Source organism: Sylvia atricapilla, chromosome Z (assembly GCF_009819655.1).
Source record: "Sylvia atricapilla isolate bSylAtr1 chromosome Z, bSylAtr1.pri, whole genome shotgun sequence".
In the NCBI taxonomy this organism is placed as follows: Eukaryota; Metazoa; Chordata; class Aves; order Passeriformes; family Sylviidae; genus Sylvia; species Sylvia atricapilla.
Genome location: NC_089174.1, coordinates 26,747,524 through 26,775,080, shown reverse-complemented (window position 1 = coordinate 26,775,080; position 27,557 = coordinate 26,747,524). Strand labels below are relative to the sequence as shown.

The 27,557-nt window shown below is 39.0% G+C and overlaps 2 protein-coding genes across 2 annotated transcripts in view; one reads left to right on the top strand and one right to left on the bottom strand.

Annotated features, from left to right (window-relative positions):
* SRFBP1 (serum response factor binding protein 1) overlaps positions 1 to 10,524 on the top strand; it is a 68,925-nt gene extending 58,401 nt beyond the window's left edge. The window contains exons 5-8 of the mRNA XM_066340021.1: positions 6,881 to 6,962; positions 7,889 to 8,621; positions 9,047 to 9,084; positions 9,808 to 10,524. Of these exons, the coding sequence (XP_066196118.1) occupies positions 6,881 to 6,962; positions 7,889 to 8,621; positions 9,047 to 9,084; positions 9,808 to 9,998 (1,044 nt within the window). The 3' untranslated portion in view covers positions 9,999 to 10,524. The remainder of the gene's footprint in view (positions 1 to 6,880; positions 6,963 to 7,888; positions 8,622 to 9,046; positions 9,085 to 9,807) is intronic.
* Positions 10,525 to 19,032: 8,508 nt separating this feature from the next.
* Positions 19,033 to 26,929, bottom strand: LOX (lysyl oxidase). Its single transcript, XM_066340068.1, has 6 exons — positions 26,194 to 26,929; positions 25,678 to 25,786; positions 24,193 to 24,330; positions 21,723 to 21,879; positions 19,300 to 19,395; positions 19,033 to 19,152 (listed from the first exon to the last, which is right to left on the bottom strand). Exons 1-6 carry the CDS (start codon positions 26,927 to 26,929, stop codon positions 19,033 to 19,035), a joined length of 1,356 nt encoding a protein of 451 aa, XP_066196165.1.
* Positions 26,930 to 27,557: the final 628 nt, after the last annotated feature.

Sequence of the window (27,557 nt, the reverse complement as noted above, 5' to 3'; positions counted from 1 at the left end):
AAGTGAACAAATCTTTTGTGAAAAGGATAGCTTTGGTCAAATTCAAATAAAATTGGAGCAGTGTAAGTACCTTGATAGTATTTGGAAGAAACTAAATGGATTCAGTGCTAGATTCAAGAGTCTGTGGTAGGCAGTGATGAGTTGAGTCAGTGCTGCTGGTGGCAGCCCAAGCTAGGATAGATTTTCCAGACTTTTGCCTTCTACTGTGTGCAGCTTTACAGATGAGTGAAAAGATGATCCATGTTGCCGTGGGTCTTCAGTTTCATAATGTTCTTCACAATGTTTTGTGTTGGGTTTGCATGGCAGGATTTTCATAGATGGGTTGGCTGTAGGGGTGGCTTCTGTGAGAAGGGTCTAGAAATTTGCCCTGTGTCTGATGGATCCAATGCCATCCAGCTCCAGGATGGACCCACCACTGGCAAGGCTGAGGCCTTCAGCCATGATGACAGCACCTCTGAGATAACAGAGTTGAGGAGGAAGTGGAAGGAATGTGCAGGAGCAATTGCAGTCAGGGAAGAGAGGAGTGAGAATATATGAGAGAAAGAAGAGCCATAAAGAAGGAGGGGAGGAGGTGCTTCAGGCATTGCAGCTGAGGAGGGAGTAGCAGAGACAATATATGAACTGACCCACAGCCCCCCATTCCCTATCTCCCTGTGCCACTGGGTGGAGGAGGTAGAGGAAAATGGCAAGTGAAGTTGAGCGTGGGCAGAACGGAGGAGTGGAGGGAAGGTGTTCTAAGATTTCGTTTTTTGTTTTCATTACCCTTTTCGTATTTGATTGGCAATAAATTATATTAATATTTCCCCAAGCTGAGTCTGTTTTGCCCACTGTGGTACTTGGTTAGTGATCTCTCATTTTCCATATCTTGACCATGAATCTTTCATTGAATTTTTTCTCTCTTCTTCTGCTGAGGAGAAGAGTGATAAAGCTGCTTCACTGGGCACCTGGCATCCAGCCAAGGTCAGCCACCATGGCTTTCAAGATAGATAAAGTAAATATTCAGATACTTTCATGGTTGAATTACCATGATAAAAAAAAGTAAATTAATGTAAGCCAATGCTTATATTAATTTACAATATAAATTAATAGAAGCATTGAAAATAATAACAAACAAGTTTACTTGTGTATCTCGATGTTTTGTAACAAATTGTTCCATTCTAATTCTGTAGTTCTATTACAGAACATTGTCTTGATGAGTTTTTGCAAAGGTTTTAGATCTGTTAAGACATTTTTTAGCTTCAAATGGAAATTTTATCAGCCTATTTTAAAAAGTGTATATCATCCAATTTAAAAAAAAATCTGCTGAAACTTGGATGATTTCCTGAGATCCCTAAAGATTTGAATTCTGTGAGAACTTCTCACCTCTCATGCTATTAAGCTTATGTATCTGCCATGCTATATAGCTTTTAACGGCTACTTCATAATACCTGTACGATCATTTTGGTTTGATGTTGGAAATAGTAAAAGCGTGAGTGAAAACATAATAGATTATTGTGAAAATGATAGGTTTTGGCAGATGATGAGTAAAAAACTTGTCATCATTAATGTGAGACAGTCAACAACCAAGCACTTGTCGTCAGGAGCTGAGAGACACCAATGCTGCCATGAATGATACCACTAACCAGTTGCCTCCCATACCAAAATTTTTACCATGTCTGATGGCCACAAATCACATGCTGTATGTTCTACAGACACAAAGCAAGAGGGAGAACTAGCGGCATTTCAAAGTCAGAAAGTAACTTCTCTCAAGTCTTGTTCCAAAGTAGTATGAGGTCATGGAATGGACTTGGGTGGCAGCCATGATTTGGCACCTTCAACCGCCCCATGACTTCACATTAATCACATCTGCTGTTATGAAGGACAGCTGTAACTAGTTAGAGTTTTGTAAAGATTGTGTGTATTGACAGGTTTTCTAGGTGTTTGTATGGGTTTTGTTGTTTTTGATAGAGAGCTCTTCTCCCAAGCTGCTATGAAGGCTATTGCAGTAACATCTTGTTTGGGCCCAGAATTAGATGTTATCCATTTTTATGCTTACTCTAGTTAGAATTGACTCTTTTTTTTTTTTTTTTCCTCTTCTTAAAATCAGAGTGTTGTTAACATTTGAAATTAAACTGCATTTATAGATAGTTTAGAAACTTGGATTAAATTCTCCAATGTTGGTTTCTGTGTCATGGTTTTTGCCATGTACTCCTTACTTCCCAGCAGGGTTTCTTACTGTCTCCATTTGAATGTCATTGCTTTAAATAACTGACTAATGACAGATGCCGAGCCACAAAGCATTACCAGTTTGGTAGCACTTTCACCCAGGTGAAACTCAAGTTGTTGTCCTTATAGTGGTATATGCTTCTAATAATCGTCTTGTTTCTGATGAGGTCTATAATGAGGCAGTTCCCTTTTGTACAGAAGTCAGTTGAAGAACAGAAGTATGACCTCTTTCCTATTATTGATTATAACTATAGCAGAGAGGGTACAGACAGAAGTAGTCTTGGAACAAAAAGTTTATTGAGAATAAAGCAATCAACAAAAGTCTACATTTCATGTTCGAAGGTTAATCACAGGTTGCCCTTTAATTTATCCTGAAACTCTACTGTCTCAAGCATACTACCAAAGCATATCATTCAGCTCCTGCAATTCCATCTGCCTCGAGACCATAAAACACCCAGTTTCTCATTCTCACTTTATTACCTGCATTGTAATGAATCAGGTTCTACCCACACAGCTTCTACCTGATGTTTTTATTACACTGCTCCTTTTTACCCTGTGGTGCCAGCTCTCAGAAACATTCTAAACTCCTGACCCTCCTTCCAGCGTATCTCAAAACTTGCATTGTGAATCTGCATTTATCTTCATAAGTTTGTAATGTCCATTCTCTTCACATTCGTTGTCACTATTTGCCAAGTTTGTCACTCTTATCTGGGGCTTACATGTGTGTTTGATAATAGATGTTTTTAATATTATTTAGAGAAACAGTGCATTATTTACCAAGGTAGAATGTTAGAGGAGACTGCCTTCATTCAGATGGTTTAACCCCAGGCAGTTGCTCGTTCACTCTCACTCCTGCACCAGCAGGATCAGGGAGAGAACTGGAAGGGTAAAAGCTAGAAAACTCATGTACTGAGGGAAAGACAATTCAATAGAGAAAGGAAGAGCTATGCACAGTAGCAAAGCAAAACAAGGAATTAATTAATAGTGCTTCCCATGCCAGGCAGGTGTTCAGCCATCTCCAGGGGAGCAGAGCTTTGTCAGATGTGACAGAGACTTGGGAAGACAAACACCATCATTCCAATGTCCTCCACATTCCTTCTTTTATCCCCCACTTAGGTACTGACCATGATATCAGATGGTCTGGAATATCACTTTGGTCAGTTGGGGTCGCCTGTTCCAGTTGTGATTCCTCCCAACCTCCCAGGCACCCCCAACTCTCTCAACAGGGTGGAAATGCAAAAGCAGAAAAGGCCTTGGCTCTGTGTAAGCCCAGCTCAACAGAAACAAAAACATCTCTGTGTTATCAACCCTGTGTTCAGCACAAGTCCAAAACACAGCCCCATACCAGCAGCTGTGAAGGACATCAGCCCTACCTCAGCTTCAACCAGCACAGTAACTTAAAATTTCTCACTGCAAAGTGTGACTATACACTGCTCTGTTGATTTGTTCACTTTCCAGTGCCTCAGTTACACACTGAAGGAGGAAGAACATTCCTGTAGAAAGTACTAGCACATTCTTGCATAAAAAATAACTAGTGCAAAATAATACAAAAAGTAGCAGGAGTGTGTCAGAATAAAGGTGTATAATTCTAGTATCTAATTAAACATCCAAGGGATGGGAAATAGAGGAAGTGTTCTTGCTTGTAAAGACAGTTGACATTACTGTGTTAGGGTTTTTTTTCTGGATTGTCTATATTTCTATGACATTTTATATACTGGAAAATACTTGAGGGAAAATAAATTGAGCATGGTCTATGCAAAAAAAAAAAAAAAAAAAAAACAAACAAAAAAAACCCAAAAAAACCAACCAAAAAAACCCCCCAAAAAACACACAAAAAAACCCCCCAAAAAACCAAACAAACAAAAAAAACCCCCACACACAGAAAAATAAGAAATTTGAGAGAATGTGAATATCACGTTGTGTGTTTGTTAGGTGGTGATATCCATGTGAGTAGTGTTTGTGAAGTATTTTGCTGTAAGGAAAAAAATGTGGTTATTCCATATAGACTGGCCTATATATGCTTAAAGCCTTTCTATAAATACTTGAATTAAAAGACACCAGATGTTGCACAGAAGCTGCTGCTGCTTTCTGAAGTTCATGGTATATTCTTTCAAAACCCACAGGAAGTAGCTGAGGGAAAAAGTGTATTAATTAAGTTCAGAAATGGATTTTCCAGCTATAGGAAAATCTCCAAAGAAAATAGCATATGATCTTCAAAAATGTGAGCTTTCTGTCCCAAGAATCTGGTGGCAGCATGCAGCACTGTCACATTGGGATCAAAATTCAGATTTCAAGTTCTCAGAGCTAAGGTAGCCTGGAAATAAGCCAGTCTGTGGCCCTTGGAAATGGACCTGTCTTTGGACCTATGAACAATGTTCATAGTTCTATATAGACAGTCTTCAGAGAGAACGTTTTTCCAGCTTTTTTTGACCTGAAGAAATAATGTTGTAGCAGCAGAGACTTCAGGGGAAAGGAAAATACTAGAATTCTCAGATGCTCTACATTTCAAATATGAAATATGGCTGGCCATAGAGTATATTTTGTAAGCTCTAAAACTATGGCAATACAATTACAAAATGGGATTTGCTTTGCACCTGTTAAAGAAGAAGATCTATGGTTGGCAAACCAATAAAATGTTTCTGTATTTAGAAGTACTGACACTGGTGTATTTGTAGTTCCTTCTTTGGCTCTGTTTCCTTCAGACCAAAGTACTGAAAGTGACTCTCCTGCACTAACGGTGGGAAGTGCTCCATCTGTCTTTATGCAATGGATATATAACTGTTTATAGTCACTTGGTTCTGCTGGAAGAAAATGGCAAGCAAGTGATATTCATCACTGAGCAATCTTACGTGGATCATGTCAGCTGCTTTTAATGTGAATTGCTGATATATTGAGTATGATGTGCGTTGTGGTTTGACCCCAGCCAGCAGCTAAGCAACCAGCAGCTGCTCACTGACCCCACCCCTGCGGGATGGGGAGAGCATTCCAAGAGCAAAGTCAGAAAAACTTCGATCTTGAGATAAAGGAATAAGAGTTAAGGAGTTCAAGGAGGGAATCAAAGCTGTATGTGCAAGGAAAGGAGAAGGAATTTATTCACCACTTCCCATCAGCAGGCAGATGTTTAGCCACATCCCAAAGAGCAGGGCTTCACTTCGCATAATGGTTACTTGTGAAGATAAATGTATAACCATAGACATCTCATTTTTGTTACCTCAAGCTTTTATTGCTAATCATGACTTGAAAAGGACTTGATGTTCTTTTGGTCCATGTGAATCAGCTGTACCTTGGGATGTTCCTTGCTTGTGGTAGGGGCAGAGCAAGAAACAGAGAAGGCCTTGATGCTATGCAAGCACTGCTCAACAGTAACTAAAACACTGATGTGTTACCAACTCTAAAATGTTTTAGTCACAAATCCAAAACACAGCACCATCTTGTCTGCTATCAAACAAGTTAACCTCATCCCACGATAGACCTAGTAGCACTTCTACTCCTTGTTATCTACCAAGTAGCACCTGTGGCTTGAGCTCCATCTGCTGTAGTTGATTGCTTAGGACAGGAGAGACAGCATGCTTTGTTGAGTTGATGGCACCAAAATCTGCTCAGGTTGGGTCTGGTTCTTAATGAATATCATTATCTGTTTGTTCTGGTGGCTTCTGCTGTGATACTTCCATAGCAGAAATCACAGAAACAGTTGAACATGTATCCATTGCAGTACCACTAGGAGGAAGAGAGAAAGGTATGTCTTTTGTATGTCTTTTCCTCTCTTTCCCAGGGAATTCCACTGCAGGCTTTAAGACATCTTCCTGATAAATATGTTTTACAAATCTGTTAGAGCTACTTTTCCTCCTTTCAAAAAAGAAGATAAGAAAGAAGGAAACAAACAAACAGTTACACAAAAAATAAAAGAGAATAGAAGACAGAGCTGTCTTTGGAAAAATCTTCAGTAGCTTTAATTTTGTTTTTCAAGCAGAGTGATGACAAGAACTTTAAAATTAGAGCTTTTACAATGTGTCATACCTGTAATTTCCAGTATATAAAAGAGTAAGTAGGAATAAAAGCAATTTTTTTTTTTTTTATTGAATAGAACTGAAGCAAGAGTATCATATTTTTTCATTGCATCAGTTTACAGAGCTCAGTATCCTACCACATCAACTTTAGGGTTATTTGTCTTTATGGTCAAGTTAGACCTTGCCTTTTATGTATATTCCTTCCATATCTGCTATGTCTTTTTGCCAGCTTTTATGGGATTAATACTGTAATTCTTGCCAGCCTGTTGCATTCCTTCAAGGAGAATGCCTTCTACCAGTGTGATGTTCTTTTTTAATGAATGAATGAATTTTCTTTGCTCCTGTATGAAAGAGTAAATGTAAAATTAGTGAATGATGTGTCTGGTATGCTTTTAAAGAAAATCATGTTATCCTTTTTCAGTACCTGAGAAATACCATACATTCTGCCTCTGCTATATTTCTTTCAATGTTTAGGCAGAATTTTTAGATTTAAATGCATTTCAAATGATATAATACATGAAAAATAAAATACTTGTTAGTGTCATAAGCTTTCCCCTTGTTCAGTTCCTGGTGAGAATCACATTAGTATGCATTGTAGCATAACTGACACAGGCCTGTGTAAGTTGATTGTTCTGTTGACTTCATGCTTTTGAATTTTTCTTGTGCAGCCGAACTGTACTGCAGCTGAGCGAGCTATGGCAAGACTTGCAACACACCCCACCTTAAAGCCCAGATTTGTTGAACTTAAAGGTATGAAACATTTTATTGAATTTTTTATTATATCTATAACTTACTGGTGTGTTACCTTGTTCATGTATGTTTCTGACATGAACAAAAGAACAAAAACTAAAAGCTTCTGTAATTAGTGATTAGCCTAACTAGCTGCAGTGAACCAAGCCACAAACTTTAAACCATTTATGTGTCTTGAAATTGATATGGCTTTATATATGACAGTATACAATATGACATTTATTTAATATAGGGTGTTAAACAAACAGAGCTTATAATGGGAATTCTAAAAATCAAATAGATGTAATGGATGTAAATTAATAGATGTAAATTAATCAGGAACATAAATATATAATTATATCTGGGTTTTTAAAGGCACCTGAAAGATTTTACAGATTACTGTCTTAATCTTCCCAGAAAACTGTGCTAATCCTAATACCCTAGTCCTTAGGGTATCTTTCCTGGTTATTTAGGCTTTCTCTTTTCGCTGCTAACTGTAATTTTCCACCTAAAATTAATGTTAAAAAAGATCAAGTTCTAGTAGTTATGTCACCAAGTTACTTCATCAATAACAGAGCATCTCAAATGTCCATTTGATTATATATGAACAAACTAATATTAGTTTGCAGTTTTGTACACAGTGTCCTAAGTGAACATGATTATCAACTGCAAATTATTTTTTGAAAAAGTTCACAGTTTAACCCAAATTTCATAGTGTATTTAATTGATAATATTTTCAAGAGTTTTCCTTCACTTTTGTTGATACTGTATCCTAATACTGTTGATTCTGTATCTCTTATCCCATGTGTTTGGTAAATGATTCATAAGGATATTCAGAATATGCTCAATACCACCCATATAAGTTGCAAAAATATTCTATTACATAAAAATAACTTATGTAAATTCATTTGTAGCTGCAATAAAATATTTTTCTGCCCCTTAAATAGCTGCTGTTAAAGCTTTTAAGGATGCAAGAAAGAACCCAGACAAAGCCACTCCTGTGAAAAAGGATCAGTCAGAAGAACAGCCTAAATCAGCACAACATTCCAATAGCAACTTGGATGACCAAGCTTCTAAGCAGCCTCAAAAACAGCAAAGATGTGAACATGAAATAAAATCAGGCACAAAAATAAAAACTGACAAGGTTGAAGAGCTCTGTGAACGTGAATCTGAGCAGAATACTGTGGAAATGGAGAGAGCATATACTCCAGAAGAACCTTTGTTTCTGGCAGTAGAAATGCAAACAGTTACTCAAAACAAAACAGGAAAGAAACTTGACTATCAAAAAAAGAAAGAAAATATGAGTATGAACAAATTAAATACAATAAAAGAAATAACTGATGATAGTGACCAAGAGCAACCCCATGAAAAGGAATATTTTGATGATAGTACTGAAGAGAGATTTTATAATGAATCATCAGATTCTGACAGTGACAGCAATGATGATTTCTTCATTGGCAAAGTGAAAAAAAAGAAAAAAGTAGCAGTTAATAATTTTTCTTCAACAAAAGGAAAGGGTAGTGTTCAGAAAAATGTAATAAAGACAGAAAAGAGCACAGTGTCTAGGACAGCACAGAATTTGATCATGGAAGAGAGAAAGCCTCTTGGAAAAACAAACCAGCTGGAGTCAGTGTTTTGCAGTTCTTTGTCTACCACCAATCAGAAATCTCAGAACAGAAGGTAAACCTTTTCCCCTTGCTATGTTCTCCATTCCCTCCCTCCGTCATGGTAATGGAAATGGTTGTGATTTCTAATAGTCCTTACTAAACAAAGAGGATTTCAGCCAATTAAACCTTTGAACATTTTCAAAGAAACTACTTACTAGTTTTCTTAAGCTTCCTTGACAATACATATTTTTTTATATGTACAGTAGTACTGATTTATGCATAGGGTTCCTAGCTTTATCTACACCCAAATTCAATCATTTCTGAATACTTCTCTTTATACTTCTTTATCATGATGGGTGGAGCAGTACTGAAGAGGCTTGCATATTACATTTGCAAAGTTATTGCATGAGTGTATTGGTGATGATGATTCTTTATTCGCAGGTGTCTGTTAATCTTTCAATTTTATTGAAAAATCTTAATTTCTCTTTTTGTTTTTAGAAATACTAAAGACGAGCCTCTCAAAAATGAAAGAATAGGTAGGTATTACTTAACCTGGTAAAAATAGGACAGAAGAAACATTTTGAAATTCTGTTGCCTCTGCAGTCTATTCATGATGGGATGTATTTATTTCTTTCCAAGTTTGTGGCCTATATTTTAACATTTGTTGTTAAAATGGTCAAACTGTTCAACTTTTATTTTAATCTGTGGATATTGTTGGTTATTTCTATTTTCTTATATTAGAAATTCTTAACATAAGGTTTACACTAGAAAATGCTTTTCTGTCTGTCAAGCAGTTAGTGTTACTTGTGCACAGGTGAAGGTACTAGATTGTTATATGTAACTAGTACCTTGTCTCATAAATAATTTCTTCAATAGCTCCTGCATATGGAATATTTTATTCCATTTATATTCTGTGGTACCATTTTGGAGTTCATTGGATTGAGGATATAATTCCAGTCATACTGTGTTACTTTGTGTAATAGTCATTGGTTTATTGTGAAGAAAAAAGTTTAGACTGTGCTGAATGTTTGTCTACACAAATTTTGAGTGTAGTCAGTATTAATAAATCTTAATGTGCAGTCTACCAAATGGCAATTTACCAGGCTGCAAGATGAAGAGATGTTACTGTGAATATTCAGATGACTGTGTTCCCCATGGCTCATTATGGAATTTTTGAAAATATCTGCAATCCCAAGGTAGTTTGCATACTTTCCTGAAGGTTCATGATACAGTAAATGTTTTGGTTTGTACTTCCACAGGTTTTCTTAAAAATGAAACAAAGCTTAAGAAGAAGCCACTTGCAAAAGCTTCAGGGGGTACTAATTCCAACAGTAAGAAAGCACATTTGGAGCAGCCTCTTCATCCTTCATGGGAAGCAAGCAGGAGACGCAGAGAGCAAATGTCTCAAATTACAGCATTCCAGGGGAAAAGGATTAAATTTGATGACTAGACTATATGTAAATGGAGGTTCAAAAAAGTTTTTTTGCAACTGCTGTTTGAACATCTTTGTTATATTGTCCATATCCTTTGCAACCTACAAAATTGCAACTATTATTTACATCTTAAAATATCAAGATTGTTTAATTCATTTTGTGTGCTGTCTGTTGATTAATGTAATAGCCAATTGGTGTTGGTTCATAAGTCCCATTATGTAGTGCCACAATTTGTGTAATATATCCTAACATGAATAAAGGGTTTTTAGGAACATAATTGGTGATCTGCAGGAATAGTGCAGATTCTTTGGAGGAGGGGTTTGGAAGGGATTTTTTTGTATGTAAAAGAATGTACTTTATATGAGAATTTGATTGTCAAAAGAAATATTATGTATTGTCACATCTCATCTGAGACAAAGTAAAAGATTCTTAAACTTGAAGAGACTTCATAAATTCATCAGTGTATTGGGTAGCTGGAAAAGTCAATCAGTTGTAAGCATAATATATAAACTTTTGGAGAGAATAAAATATTATGCTTTTAAATTGTGATCTCTGTCCTCTGATTATACTGCCAACTTGAAGAAAGTAAAAGGTGTCTTTAATACTTTGTTCTGGTAGATATGTGTGGATTCTTCAACAGGTATGTCTTGGACTTTCTTAAAGAATGTGAAAACTCAAAAAAACTTTGAACACTAAGAAACATTTGACTTTTAGTTCCAGTCTGACACTGGAGTTCATCTGACTGGGATAGGACAAAAACGTTCATTGAATACTTCTTCAGGTGCTTTCCTATTACGTAATTGAATGAAATTCTGAACATGTAATTAATCTTCAATAATGTTGTTTAATTAAATATAGTTACCTTTCATAATCAAATTAATTCATAAACTTGGTAAATGACTGGACTGTATTATTCATGCAGCATTTTGAGATGCCTAGTGAAATGCTCTGCATCACCCCAAGGGCCCATCTAACCCAATATTTCTGAAAGCAGTCGAAAAGGGATGCTTAAAGCACAGAGGGAGCACATGGTGATATATCATGCAACATCCATCTCTACAAGCTTTCAGTTTTACAGCTCCGTAACATCTCGTGATATTGTAGCTTATGGTGTTCAATAATCCTTTATCAATTTCCTTTCTTCAGATTTGTCAGCTCTTAAATCCCTGCAAACTTGTAGATCATGTCATCCCTTAAGGTGTAGATGACCTTTCTGCATATTGCAGTCTGAAAAATCCCAGTCTTTTTCAGCCAAAGCCAGCACACTCCTGGGCTGCATTAGAAAATGTTGCCTGCAGCATGAGGATCCCTGCCTTGGACTAAGCACAGATAATGCTGCATTATACAAGTCCCATCTTGTGTTAATTTCTTGAAGACTAAACCTTCAGGTTGGTCTGTTCTGTATTAATATTTAGGCATGGTTTGCCCCACTTAGGCTTTCTTTCCTATATACTGGACAAATGGCAGTGTTTGTAATACTGTCTTTAATGGCATTGTCTCCCAGAGAAATGAGAAATTCAAACAACCTTCCATTTCAAAGTGGTTTTGTTGCTGTTATTTTCACTGTACCATATGAAACAGTATTTAAGGCCAAAAGTTTCAAAATAAGCACAGAAATGTGTTTACTCTTGTTTTGTAGGGTTATATTTCACAGAAGAAGCCATGCATTTACCTGCTTTCCACAAACTTCAAGATTTTCAGATGCAAATCTTAATTCTTAATGCTTTAAATGAAACCAGTAAATAAATCCTAGATGAATGTAACACCAAGCAAAGGTTTGGTATGTGACTTCTCTGCTTCCAGTGTAAGGCAAGAGAAATGTCTTTTGGTAGATGTCATCAGCTGTAACAGTTTTTCATGGACAGCTTACCTTTTTTTTAGCAGATGAGTACCTTATTTAAGGATCAAAAACTTAAAGATTGCAAATAGTTTGGAAAAAACGTCAAGACTCTTAGAAACCAATGTTCTATAGTGCTTTTTTGCATGTGTTTAAATGATCTAGGAGCATTGGTTTATCCTGCGATTTGAGCAAGTTTCCTACTGCATTATTACAGCTGTAATTTGTGGCCACAGAATTCTCCCTTAAGGAAGCCTGACTTTTCTAAACATCCTTTTTAAATTTTTTCTTCAAAAATACCTCTGAGCTCATACTTTAAAGAAAAGAAAAAGCACTGAACATGAATGAGAAAAGAGATTAGGATACTGGCATTACTTCGTATTTTAATGGGTTACTGCTACTTTTTGCTGGTGCTTAGTGACTCACCTGGATCACAGCCTTAATACATTATATAAATGAGTAGTGATGGTGAAGACTTGATAATATCTGTGACGTGTAACTGGGCAATTTATTTGTGAACTGAAAAACCCAGTGAACTTGCCTGGGGGTTGTTGATAAAGTTTAGACTAATGTTTTCTCTTCATTGTAACAACATAACATGTTCAGCATATATGATTTTAACTTAATTCCCATCTGTAACACTGTTTAGACAGAGTCCTCTCACAAAGTACTAGCATATTATTTTTATGGTGACATAGGAAGTTATTTCTTTCTGGGATGTTTAGTCTTAAAAATGTTAAGAAACATGATTTTCAGTTCAGTACCATACCACAGAACAAATGTCTTTAGCCAGGAACATACCATACGGTCAGATACTACTAGGCTGCTTCAGGTGCACAACTTCAGGCTCACCAACAAAACAATCTCAGATTTTTCAATCTTTTAAAACAGTCATCACTAGTTTAAATGTGATTTTTTTTTCAATAGCAAATGGATGTACAATTGATGGGACCATTTTCTGGACTTCCAAACGGACATAAACATCTCTTTAATCAGTTTTTATGGAATTATTAGATCAGAAAAAATGGGGCTAGAATAAAAATTTAGTTACAGCAATACTTACTTGAATGAAAGTGTTGAGCTGCTTTGCAAATCTAGACTGATGATAGATCATTTTGTGATACTAGGCAGGAGATCTAATGTAAAAATGAGCAGAATGGTGTAGAAGGTACTTGGGAACTGGGAGATGCTTTAATTTCAATAGATATGAATATACTTTCTGCAATTATCATATGCAATTTTTACTGCATTTCTGTATTTGTACAGATTCTGATCCACTCCAGGTTCTGTGCTCTAGGAATATCACATGGAGAAATTCTCCATATAAAGCTCTTAGCTCTAATAAGTAGCAGGATAGGAAATACTTTTTACATAGAGAAACATTACACAAAGTGGCTTATATCTGAAATAATTCTACATTTATTGTATGAATTTTAAAAGATATTACATTGGTTTTGTCTGCATTTACATGAAGCCAAGAGTGGCAGTTAGTTGATATTTAAGTGTCTGATGATTTCTTATTAGAACAAGTCTCCAAGCTTTTTAACCATGCTCTTCTCTAGTAGTCCCTCAGTGAAGGGACAAGAGATGCTTCACAACTCAGACTGTTTGCTCAGCTTAGTATGCAGATTGAAGAGGCAGCAGGACACTAGCTTGTACTCAGAAGATGTAAATATCAGGATAAAATGTGTTTGGAGTAACTGCATGCTTAATGTGTTAGTCAGTTTTCTAGAGTACATAGACTTCCTACCATGTACTGCTGTTATGTCCTTTCTGTGAGAGCAGTTTTTGGAGCAGAAGTTCTGAAAGTCCTTTTTAAGTTCCTGTTTTTACCAAGACAGATATGGTATGGAAATTGTGTGTCCAGATGAATCATATGCCTCTTCCTGTTAAGCCTTGATATGTTAATCCTTTGTGTAGTACAAAATTTTTGCCTTGAAAAATTTCTTGTTTCTACCTTCTTGTGACATTTTTTCTCACACCACGTCTGCAATACAGAATTTTCTTCATTTTCATGTAGACATAACAACCTTAACTGAAGCCTTCTCACTGAGAGATAGATCTGGCCTATACAGTAAGTGTAATACTTCGACAAGGAGAACGCTTGAAACATTTTATTCAAGTCATTTTCACATAAACTTGCAACCATAATACGGGCATGTAACACAAGAATATGAAAGTGCAATGAAGAATACAAAGCTAGTGCCTGAATATTATAAATTAGAGCTCTTCAGGTAAAGATGCAAAGTTACTGAAATTAAGACTCCTTGAAGAAAAGTGAAGGAAATAATGGAAATTCATCAAGAAAGTTGCAAAAAGAAGTGGCATTTCACTGTATCTGTAGCATTTAGTTGCATAATAAAAACCTCCCAATTACATACTCTTTGGTTTTAATTCAAGTTAAAATCTTTCAGCACCTTTTAAGATTTGGAGAAAATGAAAATGCCTTTTTGGCGTAAATGTGAGACACAGGATAAACCACCTTTCAATGTCTCATTTATGAAAACCACCCTGCTGGTTTTGAATGAGCACACTGCAAACAATACATGAATGACAATAGAAGGTACATTTGATATGTGCTTTCATTCTGGAGCAGAGAAAAAACAAGTAGACTTTTCCTAACACAAAAATGTCATCTACACAATATTTTGGTTCCACTGGTGACCAATCTGTCATTTTTGTTACACTTTTGTCTAGAAATACACAAATATAAAATGTATTTCAGGATTAAAAAAAATATATAACAAACCCTTCCTCTGATGAGCCTGATATACATCATGTTCCTTATGTGCAGTTCTTAAGAAAAGATTTGAAATATGGGAGGTTATTGTTTCACACATACTTATACATTCTGGCTTTTCAAGAAATTTGAGACTGTATGACAGCAAATTCAGAGTGGAAATCTCACAAAATTTAAATCTGGTTTTGCTCCCACTGCAACCAATGTCAATATGCTTTTCAAAGATAAGGGAATAATCCCAATGTCTGAAATGGAATCCAAATATAATTTGCTGTAAAAATAAAAACTTCTACCAAAATAGTTTTTAAAAATGTTTTTGAACAAAAAATGCATGTAATCCCAAAACTATTCCAGTACGCAAAAGTAAGGTGTCAAATCTTCAGAGCCAAGATATCGAAAATATTGGTTGGTGCTCCCCTATTTAGGACTACTTCTACACATGCTTTATAATAAACTTTTTCCACTGCATTGTGATTTACTATAGTTAGACAGGGTTAAAGTCAAATTCCTTCATTTTTTTTAATCCTAAAATCTCTTGTTTTTCTGTTCATGTCTTAAGCAATTTTTATGCTATTGTACATCAATGTCATGTTGCTTAACACACATTTCAAAACAAATACAATATTTTGCTACGGAAAAAAAAAAAAGCTACATTTTCGTAGCTCCAATATCCCCAATATTCAAAGTTACAGCATTCAACACCTTTCCAAATGAGGCCATTCCCACTTGTTCCACCTACACAAATGCTCAAGGCCCTCTGGCCCCTTTGCTGACTTCAGTGGAGTTCTGCAAGTAGTTTGGGCACAGACGTGTGAGCAGGTGAGTGTGTCATGAGTGAGGGGTACCCCCCCTTCCTGCGGCTGCTCCATCTCCAGTTAGTGCTCTCATATCCCACATTCAGCATCAGGCACAATGAGGTATGAGCACACCACCTCTTCCCAGGAAGCAGGCCATGCCCACAATGTGACTTCCATTCAGTAGCTTTTGTGTCCATTGCCCAAGCTGCTCTCAGGACTTTGACCCCAATTTTGACTTAAATCTGTAGAAAGGTGAATGCACTTGCATCCCTTAACATCTCTTAAGAACTCTTTGGGCTGAGATTTCAGAAGCCTAGACTTTAAACAGGCCGTCATTTTTGCAGACATATGTAACAAATGGTTTTCCCATAAATCAAGTTTCCAAATTTTGCTTCTGTTCATTGCCTGTACTGGTTACGGACTGCTAAAACAGATCTCGCAGCAAACAGAAAGGGACCTGCAGGTATAAATTACATTATTCCTCACCCTTTCCCACTGGTGGGTAGTAATCACCAGGTTGCTGGATCTCATGTTCTTTTTAAGTTCTAATTGTGCAAATTTGTAACCAGGTTATGATTAAGGTGGAAATAAATAAATGTACTAAAGAACAGCTGATCCTTGAAGGATATTATGGTAATTCATCGAACTTCCAAATCCATAGGGTTCTAATGCATAAAATATTTCCAAATACTGCTTGAAGCATTCTCAATAGTGATAATAAAACCTCTCCGTACTGCTCAGATTTTTCATTTTCAACTATATTGAATAGCACATTATTTTCCTTTTTTATCCTAATTTACTGAGATTCCAATATTTCATTAGATGTTTTTAACTGCTGATGAAATTTAATCAATGACGATCAATATTTCTAGGTTCCATTGTTCTAAAAGTAGATTCTTCATTTTACACGATCAGAAATCTCTGAAAAGAAAAATGCCAGATCCCCTTGTGATATGTCATTTCACAGTTTAAAACAAGAATCACAGCTACTGTAGTTTACAGCAGGGTGCACTGCAAAAGCAAAATTATTTGGGGATGGGAGGAGGAGTAGTATACCCAGCACCAGTTAAGCAGTTCAGCAAAAATATTAATTTGGGCTGGAAGTTCTATCCCTTAAAAATGCCTTTGGTTCCTGAACAGCCTAAAGTAGGATGTTAAATACACTGACTTTTGCTCTTCCTCTCTATATAGTATATTTTCAACTTTGTTATTTTGAATACTGAGATATACATTTTAAAGTCAACTACAGTACTTAAGGGGGAAGCGGGTAGTAGGTTTTCTTCACACTAAAAATACTTTGTAAGATAATCTGACCTACTTCTGTTTGTGGTGCCACCTGAGTTAATTGCCTGTATTATTTTGATGGTTAACCTGTTCAAGTTGGGTGTTTTTCACAGATGACCACATCAGAGACTCTTCATCATCTCCAGGAGCCCATTTCCTGACAGGTATTTCTTATCCACATTAAGTTTGCAGAAGTTTTTTAAAAGTCCCACCTTGAAAAATTTCATGAACATATAAAGGTGGGTAAGCTTTTTAATTAATTTTCACAGATGAAAGGTGTATTTCAAAACCCCATCTGTTTTTCACTTAAGAAAATGGAAAAACTTCTAATGTATTAAAAATGTAAACATAACTTTTCTTGCAGGGGTATAACTGATATATATAATATATATGCATGTCTCTGCTATATGTTAATATTCCTTGAAAACTGAACATACTTCCCTCTTTCATATCAATGTGTCCTAGCAAGGATTTTTAATGGTAATATATCATTACTCTTAGTCTGTTTTTCATTATGGTATTTTCTGAGATAGCTGACATCAGTACTTTCTCTTGAGTTTTATTTAATTCATTTTGCATACATTTTTTCTACCTTTTAAAATATGTTCAACTCATTCACCAGTAATATTCCCACTCAAGTCTGTTATCATGTAAACTCCAAATTTGAAGGAGCTAAGAAATGGTCCCATGTTTTCATGAATGAGTTAGATTATTAAAATTTAAAATATCTCTACATGAAGCACCAGTTTCACACGTTTCAATAGCAATACAGGTAATGACAATTTAGATTCTTTAAATCCAGTTAAGTTTTGGTTGAGAAGCAAAAGTGCTTCAAAGTCACATAAGGTGTGTGGGTGTATCGGTGTATGTTCTGTAGTTTTGTTTCTATAGTGTTTGCATCCTAGTGAGGTTTGTATAATGATACTTCAGTTCAAAACATTTGGCACCATCTCATCCATTTCTTGCATCTTTCTCAGTATCTGTTGAAAGAGGAGAAATAATTTTATGCAGGTGAGCAGGCATGCAGAGAAAGAGGAACTGCTAAGTACCCACTTGTCATCTTGAAAGCACAGGTCAGCCAAGAGTAACAGACATCTTGTTTCCTAGCCCTGTATGAATACATGCCTTAGAGAGATTTAAAGTATGGTGTACATATATACATGTATATATGGGGTGTTAGCCTAGAGAAGAGGAGACTGAGGGGAGATCTCATCACTCTCCACAATGCCTGAGAGGAGGCTGTGGTGAGGTGTAGGTTGGTCTCTTCTCCCACCTAGCCAGTGAGATAAGATGAGAGGAAATGGCCTCAAGGGGTGGTTTAGATGGGCTATCAGGGGAAACTTTTTCACATAAAGGGTCATAAAGCATTAGAGCAGAATACCCAGGGAAGTGGAGTGGGGCTGTTAACCCTGAAAGGGTTCAGAAGCTGTACGAATATGCCGCTCGAGAACATGGTTTAGTGGTGAGCATGGTGTGATCCGAGGCTGATGGCTGGATCTAAAAGGTCTTTTCCAACTTTTTCCAACCTATTATTCTATGTACTCAGTAGCATTTTCAGAGGTAAGATAGGGAAATTAGAAGTTAAAAGTGTGAAGCATAAGTTTGCCTCATTTAGGTACTGATTTCCTAATGCAAAGTGAGGAATGAATATTTTACAGGCTAATGAGGCAAGTCACATTAATTCAGTCTGTTTCACTGATACTCTTATAGAAGACTACACTGGTCGTTTGCTTTACTTTTCACTTACTGCTCTGGGATTTGTTTGATATGATCTTCTCTACAATGTTAATACTCACTCCTTATAGAATCCAAATGAAGTCTCTGGATAAATACTTCATATGATCAACTTACACAGTGTTCTGAGAACGGCTTACCTCTGTGTTACAGAAGAGTCTGCTTTCTCTGTATCCACAGATACTAAGGTAGAGTAGATCTACCATGAGGACATTTATTAAATAAATTTGCCTTTTTGGAGGAAAAAATGTAAGAAAGGCATAATTTTGGCATTGTTTAAACTTTTAAAGATCAAAACTAAACGGAGGATGTGTGAAAAAACTGTTTCAGGGAGCGTTGCTGCTGTGTAGCAGCAAAGTAACATACACGTGTGGGATTTTGCAGAGTGTCTTAAAGAGCACTGCAGCTGCTCAGTTGTGTGTGGGTGGCGTAAAAGGGTACTAAATGATCCTTGAAAGGTCCTAGTGCAAGTACAAAGAAGATGTGTGAGCCAGAGGTCATTATCTAGCAGACCAGACAGGAGTTTTAGAAAGTGTTACATACTCCAACAGCACAAGTGTGAAGGCAAAATTCCCACAGATCTTCAAATTCCCAAAACCCACAAAACAAAATGCTACCAGTGGGGCACAGTGAGAGGAAAACCACCAGTGGGGAGGCACTTACGGTGAAATTGTGCAGCCAGAGGCATAGGCGTGGTGGCCCGTGTAGCGGATGTCACAGCGGACTATGTTGTTGGAGTAATCAGATTCAGGCACCAGGTAGCTGGGATTTACACTCACCTGGAGGGGAGAAAGCACAGTGCTGTCTACTGCCATGTTTCAGTTGTTAACTTACATGCTAAAGGATGTATGCAAATCATTTGCTTCTTTAAATAGAAAAAAAACTTCCTACAAAATCCCAAACCTCCCCATTCCCAATACACTTACCTTCAGAATGTAATTTCCAGGTTTTACATCCGTAATATCAATCCACTGGCAATCTATGTCAGCATTGTAAGTGTCGTAGCAGCCAGGGCTCAGACCCTTAAAAATGAATTTAACATGGATGTAAAAAACCATTAATCTGTAGAAACAGTGACATTCTAGACATTAGGGACACTCAGACTGAAGTTCACTTGACTATCACAGTTCACTTAGAAAATTGCCTTAGAAAATGAGTCTTATTTTTAGTTGGTATTTTATTTATGTGTGTAAACTAGAATGCCTAAGTCTAGTGAACCACTTTATAGACTGCCCTTTAGTACTACTGGATAAAAAACACGTATAATATTGACAATTATTCATCTGTGAGGTATATCTATTTTCTTATAATCACTTGTTACAGTACTCCTTTTATAAAAAACTGTTGATGTTATTATTTCCTGTTCTTTACATAAGACCAGAATACAATAAAAATTGACCAAAGACTGGAGGTAAGTATCTGTAAATGTCAAGTGAATATCTTCTGAGGTCATGAGTACAAACAGACTTGATCACCAGTTTGGAACCTCTCACTGTGCTTTAGGAATGATGTAACTTTTTGCTATAGATGTACTCTGCCCAACTGCTATCTTCGAATAGTAGGGTAAAGAGCTATTTTCACATTGAGCTTTCCATGGAAATGGTGTCTCTTCAGGCAAACAGTGGCACAAGAATCTGAGGGAATTGAAAATGTAGCCTTTATTCCCAATGCATCTTTCTGAAAAATTCTTTGTCGTTAGGAACATTAGTAAGAATTCTCACATATGAATATGTTGTTCAAACCTAGTATCTTTGACTGTGGCCAATACAGATTGCTCTCAGCAGACCTGATCTGTTCTGGCAATATACAGAGTGCAGAAAACCCAATTCCTGCAGGAATTCCCTCTTGACCCAGCTGGTGATCAGCTCAGACACTCGGACATTTGTGCCAAGTCTGAGGCTGGAGGAAAGTTTTACAGTCCAATTACAAACCCCTGAAATATGGGCTTCCAGTGGAAATGCTGACACAGCCATGATTCTAGTGAGACAAATACTCCAGCTGTAAAATATGTATGTTGCTTAGTTAGATGTCATAGTCTACAGAAGTAGAAAAGGTATTTATAAAACCTCTTCAAAGTCTCTGTGTATGGCAGATCATTCATTATAGTTAAAATTCAAATGTGGACACGTCAGCCAGTGAAACATAGCTGTCATTTCTCTTTGGCAGAATAACTACCTTCTAGATTAAGAGCTGCAAAATAAGGGATACATGTGTACATATGGCCACACTGAGTTAAACCACAGATCCATCAAAGTTCAGTGTCATGTCTCTGACAGTGTTCAGCAGAGATGCTTAACTAGAAAAGAACATAAGGAATGGGATGTGTAATGTCAGGCAAATTCCTTCCACCAGGCATTTAACTGCATTTAAGGCATGGGGTACCATCAGATTTTTGTGTTTAATAACATCCATTACTTTGTCTTTATTCTTCTTAAGCCCATGGAGATTTTTGATCTCTGCAGGCTGTTGCCTGACAGGTCTTCAATTCATATATTGTCAGAACCATCAACAATTGTCAGTAAATATCAATAATTTCCTCTTTCAATCCAAAATCAATCAAGTTTTGGTCTTACTTCTCGTTTTTCTAATGGGATAGTCTATGAAATCTCTTAGCTATACTACACTGCTGATCAACCTGGTTCTGCTGGGGTTGGCTGGTTAGGATTTTTTAAGCTTTTCTTTAGCAGTTCTGCAAGGTGGTGATGGAATATTCAAGTCTTGCATGGATTTGTCTATCATAATGGTATGTTCCATTTTCCATGTTCTCCTAATAAGCCCTGGCACCTGGCTTTACGTTTGTGGCACAACCCGTCATAACATCCACACAGCTGCCATCCTCTTCAACAGCCTCCTGCTGTACAAGCACAGAACAATACTCTGAGATTTCTGTGGCAGACTGCCAGCCAGCAGCTGCAGATGTTCATGGAATCCAGCACCTTACAGCTTCAGACTCCATAAGGGAGAAAATACCACCTATGAACTCTGGCACCAGCCAAGGAGGTCAGTTTGGGGGGAAGAACATTTGGAACAGCTTCTCTACGAAGTTCCCCTTAGCAAGCCTGACCAGTCACACTGCCACAAGAACTTGTGGTGTGTTTTAATATAATTCAGTTACCAGTGCTGCTGCACTAGACAGTGTCACTGCTCTTTAATAAAAGAAACCCACAGTTAATGCCACATGGGTGAATTATCAGTCTCCAGGTCAGTATCTGGTCTCTGTAATGGAGAATTCCAGAAGCTAGTTAGAGCATCAGCTAATTTAGGGCATCAGGTGATATTGGCAGAAAAGTTATCCAGATACAAACTAGGAAGGGGAAAGACACTTGGTTGTCTCCAAAGCAGCTCCTACCTGTGTGTGTGCTGTACATGCATACCGCCTGTAATATCCATAATCACAGGAAGTATCTTCAAGGCAGAAACTTGCTTTGTGTCCTTCAGCAACTTTTCTATGCGAGTTTGCATCCAACAAGTCGTAGTGGCTGAATTCATCCATGCTGTGATAGTGTCTGTTAAACCATAGATACATTATTGGAGATGGATCAGATCCTTTCAATAACATTTTCACATATTCCTATTTGGTCTACATCCTGTTAAATCTGGACAAAATTTATTTACTACCCAAAACTTGTATTTTAGTATACTTTCCTACTAATGACCACTCAAATATATTCATTTTCAAATACTACCTGTCATAATCTATGAATAAATAATAGGTTTTAATTTGTTATGGGAAAGATTTCATAGCAGCACTGTTTTTCCAAAATTTTCTGTTTCACCTCTTTTTCAATAACAATAGCAAGTATTAGGTAGTTCAAATTTGAATTGAGTATCTTATAAGTGCCTTTAAGCAGAGTTTTGCTAGGAATGCTTACTTTACATACTGTAAATTCCATGGAAGTTTGCTACTTACTAGCAAAATCCCAACAATTTGGTTTCATATTTCTGTGGCCCTGAGACAATGTAACACTTTCCTAACATTGGTGAAGATAAAATCTGCACAAAGAAATCAGCTTCTGTGTATTGGCAATGCAAATTTCATTCAATATCAACTAATTTTACAGTCTATACTTAATGCTGTCTCTGTTTCAGGATTGTGTATCCTTTTGATTTGTGCAAAGTGAGAATTTTTCTTGCATTCACACAAAGTGACTTCTAGCTCTTACTGTGGAGTTTCAACACCTCATATTGTAATTTCATTCTTTCCAAATGTGTGGGAAAATAAACTTGCATTTGCTTGTTTATTTAATAATGTGTCTTTGCAGCATTTGGCTACTGTTACTTTTGAATGACTTCAGCTCAAGAGTTATATGAAAAAGGCCTAATTAAACAAAATTCAAATATATTGGTAAAACAAAGCAGCACAGGAGCCTCACAAGCAGGCACATCCAGACCACTAAAACCGGTCCACAGATGATGGTGACTAACAAACACTGAGGTCTGATAGCTAGCCGAAGTAATTGGCAGTTAGAGTTCATTTCCAAATGAGTTTACTTCACTGTTATGGAAATGATCACGAGAGATGCATTTTTTGTAGCCAATGTATTTTCTGTCCAAGAACTGAACATCAGAGACACTTTGCATCTGGACAGTGATAGCTGGGCTATCACAGCACAGTAAGAAAGTGCTTTTCAACAAATAGAAAACTTCAACTGCTACCTACCCATTTAATCCATTTACCAAGTTTGTAAGCACTAGGGTTGGGGGATTTTTCTTATTGGTTTGGGGGATATTTTGTTATTGAAGGGGTTTTTTTTAGGAATAGAGGTTAACTAAAGCATTTGTGGAGGCTTTTTTGTCAGGTTTGATTTAGTTTCAGCTTTCTGATGCTTGCAAGATTTATAAACTGATAATATGAGTCTTTTTTGACAGAATTTATTTTAATGATAGTGATTTTTCATTCAGTGCCTAAAGCCTCTGAACCTAGAGAAAAATATTCCATTGGCTCAGAGACCTTCAGATCTACATTGCATATCATTTAAAAAAAAAGATTAAGTTATCATTTATGTACCTGTAGCAGCAGAGTTGTATTTTACGTAGGGTGAAAGTAAGTATTCTGAGTAATTAGTTCTGGTATTTTACAACTGCTCCTGCTGAGAAGTAGCAAAAATTGGAACATACCTGCAAACTCCTGCATATGAGTTTCCTGAAAAGGTACAAGTTTGAGGTATTACCTGCCCCCAAAATGTTGAAAATGCTCTACTACATTTCCCTTGCTGTGTTTCCAGCTAATATACTACTTCTAGAGCAATGCTGCTCTGTAAAAATATCATCATATGCATACATAATGTTATTGATAATGGGATCAGTCAACTCAGTAGCTTTCCTTTCCCAAATTGATCAATCCATTTCTTGTGAAGAACTAGCTCATTAAATTCAGCTCAGGAAATATGGGTCACTGTGTTATTAAAGGGAATATGCTAATAAATGTACATTTTAGGGTTTCTATTTATTTTAACATGGTTGGGACTTTTATTTACTGATTATGCTTAAATGTAAGTAGACCATATGTAAAATAAAAAGACAAAGTGCTACTGTCAAATCTCATTTCAGACTTGTATTTATGTTAATCTACACTCTGTAAGAGTTTCATTCAGATGGACAAGCTTTGTATCCATCTTCGTTTCATGTGTCTGTATAAAGAGTAATTATCACTACATGCAAAGAATAATTACCACAACATAAAATTAATCAGATAGTAAAATGCCAAAGTTTCCCCATGATCTCTCTCTGCTTCACTTTATTTTTAGACAATGTCCCTTGTAAGTGACAATTTGTCAGTGAAAAGAATTAGAAGATGGCATACTGAGCACTTCACTTACTGGTGACAGCTGTGCCACTCCCATGAGTAACGGGGTCTGCTGGGCAGAAAATCCGATGTGCCTTGATTTTTGACTCTTTGGGGGAATCTCAGGAGCACACGATTGTCATAGTCTCTAACATCTGCTCGATAAGCTGAACTGCAACCATGCAAGTCAAAGAAAACACAGGAAAAAGCCATAAGTATATGCAAGAAATACTTTGAAAAATGCTTTATATTGTCTCAGAAGTAACTGATAGCAGAGACCTTTTCAGGCCCCACAAGCCTCATGCATTGGAAAGTCACACAGGAATTCCATGTAGTGTGGAAATGCCTGGTGTCAGACCAAGACCTCAGTAAGATCAGATCTGGTTTTAATTTTATAAACGGAAGTTTGACCACTGACTGACTCCATCTATGAAGATCACTGCTGAGCTGTAAAATTACTCTAGTACCAAAAAGCATGATTTTATTAGTTGCTGGTAACCAAAATAACTCCCTGTGTAGCAAGATCACACAACAGATGTTTGATTCCATTGTAAAAAAACCCTAATATGTATATGAATCAGGCTGTGTTTTCCTATTCTACAAGAGCTACACTCTTTCAAATACTGGAATATTTTAATCAACTCATAGCCAGCAAGAGCACTTCAAGGAGTCTTTACTGAAGCTAGCAAAATAATACTGCTTATTATGAAGTGTTTTCTTTTTTCTGCAAGTGAAGAGCAAGCATGACCCTGAAACAGTCTGACATAAATTAATGATGCTGGTAAATAAATAAATCTGTTTTGCATGATAAGGTATCAAACAAGTTAAAATGGTTAAAAACAGCCATGTTGATTTCTTTCCAAACAAAACAGGAAAAATCCCTCTTTGCCAACTGGACAAGACCTAACTTCATAACAAAGTTGTTATTTCAACCCCTTAAGAAACAGTTTTTGAGAGGGATTTCAGTTTTAGGAGACATTAAAAGGCATAGGCCCAAAAACAATTAGCTTATTATAATCTTAATAGTAAACTGTGCAACTGTGCTGGTTAAGTGTTTGTTGTTTTTGGGGTTTTTTTTTGGTTTTGGGGTTTTGGTTTTTTTTGTTTGTTTGTTTTGGGGGTTTTTTGTGTTTTGTTTTGTTTTGTTTTGTTTTAATGGAGTTACATATGATCTTGTGGGAGTAGAGGAAGGAAATGAAAATCAACAGATTGAAGTGGTTTTCTTGATGCCTCCATTTCACAAAATTCAGAAATGTTCAAGTGAACCTGACAATAGAAACCTGTAATACAACTTTTCACAGCATGTAGGTTCTTCAGGAGAACTGCAGCTTGTCTCTCTAATATGGCAGGATCGCTTTCTGATGTGCATACTTTACCATCTACCACATATTTGGAAGGTTACAGAGGGCTTCCTTGAGCCCTCCAGCCTCACCATTCTCCACTCTACACCGTGCTCACAGGTGGAAAAAGGAGCACGGCAACCCATGGCAAACTGGCAAAATCTCGTGACGATGCCTACCTTGCCAAGCAGTTCTCCTCGGCAGCACATCTCAAGTTATACATGGACATCCTCTGGACGTATGTGGACGCCTGGATGTAATAGGGATCCGGGACTAAGTCAGGGAGACCTGCAGTTCATCAAACCAACCACATAACAGCAAGATCAACCCAGGACACGTTTGCAAATATTTGGCTACCATCCCAGTCGTTAGGAGCTGCCGTTTTGCTACGGACCCTTGCTCTCCGTTAACCTCGCATTCTCCTTTGCTCAGGCTTGTCCCAAACACCCCACCGCAAGCACGACGCCCGGAACCCGAGGTGGGCTTATCGGCATCTCGCCCCTGTCCCGGACGCGGGCACTGCGCTGCCCGCAGCCCGAGCGCCGGGCGAGCGCCTGCCCGGCCAGGTTTTGCCCCGAGCCAGGGCCAGGCAGGGCCGGGACCCGCGCAGCTCATCCCGCCGGGACCGGCGTGCGCGGGGCCAGCGGATGGTGCGGCGGGGCACGGGAGGGACGGGCGGAAAGAAGCGCTCTTACCGTACTGGAAGTAGCCAGTGCCGTAGCCGGGTCTGTACCTGCTGCCCTGGCGGGGCCTCTCGTAGGTGTCGTAGTAGTTGTAGTAGGGGTTATCATCCGTGTACTTGTAGGGGTTGTAGGGGTCGTCTCCTACCATGACATCTTCCCGGCCGGGCCTGAAGCTGCTCAGGGGCGGCAGGCTGCCGGCCCCGGTGCTGCTCCCGTTGCCGTCGGTGCCGGTGCCGCCGGCCGGGCTGGCGGCGGCGCTGGGTCGCGGCGCTCCCGAGGAGGCGCTCCGGGCCGCGGAGGTGGCGGCCGCCGGGCTCCGCTGCCCGGCAGCGGCGCGACCCCCGGAGGAAGCCTGGTAGCCGGCCTGGAACCAGTGCCGAGCGCCAGAGCCGCCCCGGCTGCCGGCGGCTGGCGGGGGCTGCTGCGGCGGCGGCGGCGCGGCGGCGGCAGAGGCGCGGGCGGCGGCTCTGCGCGGCAGCGCCGTGCCGTTGTTCCGCAGCAGCAGGATGGGGCTGCCCGCCGCCTCCGCCGCCTGCCTGCGCCGCGGGGGCTGGTACTGGGAGCCCAGGCTGAGCAGGCTGTACACCTGCCCGTTGTTCTCCCACTGGATCCGCTGCCTCCAGGCGGCGGGGGGCGGCGGGGTATCCCGGCGCGGCGGCTGCTGCTGGCAGCCGGCGGGCCACAGGCAGCTCCAGTAGATGCACGCGTGAAGCTGGGCGAGCAGGAGCCCCGGCGGCGCGAAACGCATCTTCTCGTCTTTCGTGGGCTTCGGCACGGCGTAGATACGGGCGAAACCCGGAGGGAATGGGGCGGGGGGAAAGAGAGGAGAGCGAGGGGCGCCTTTCCTGCTAGAGATGGAGCGGGGGGGCGGTGCGGGGAGGCCGGGGCGTGCGGGCTGCGCCTCTGGAAGGGTCGGGGCGAGCAGCGGGGTCTCAGGCGCTGCGGCACCCGGAAAGTGCCGTCGGGCAGGTCGGGCCGTCGGAAAGGAAACCCGGCCCGGAGGAGGCGGCGAGAGTGGCTTTTCTTCTCCCCGGTATTTATAGGCGAGGGGATGCGAATGGGACCCGGAGCAAACAATCAGCCTCTCTTCGTCCTCCGGCCCGCGGTGGTGTCTGAAGCGAGGGAAGGAGGAGGAGGAGGAGGAGAGACCAGGGACTTTAAACTTGCTGGCACGCTCGCAAAGTTACACAAGCCCCGCTGGCTGGGCTGGCTGCACCCCCGCCATTTGTTCACGTAATGCGGCTGGAAACGTGCGGCCCTGACAGTTCCCCCACGGCCGGCCCCCGCCCGCCGCCGCCCGCCCCGCGCGGGGGCGGCTCGGGGGGAACGGGGCGGCTCGGGCCGGCGCGGCGACGGGGGCTCCCCATCCTCCCCAT

Excerpts from the sequence above, each read along its gene's own strand:
- LOX (XM_066340068.1), bottom strand. The coding sequence starts at position 26,929 with ATGCGTTTCGCGCCGCCGGGGCTCCTGCTCGCCCAGCTTCACGCGTGC. Across the intron at positions 24,331-25,677 it reads GAGGAGAACTGCTTGGCAAG|TTCAGCTTATCGAGCAGATG; the intron begins GTAGGCATCGTC and ends GCATGGTTGCAG. Across the intron at positions 21,880-24,192 it reads GAGTGGCACAGCTGTCACCA|ACACTATCACAGCATGGATG; the intron begins GTAAGTGAAGTG and ends ATGGTTTAACAG.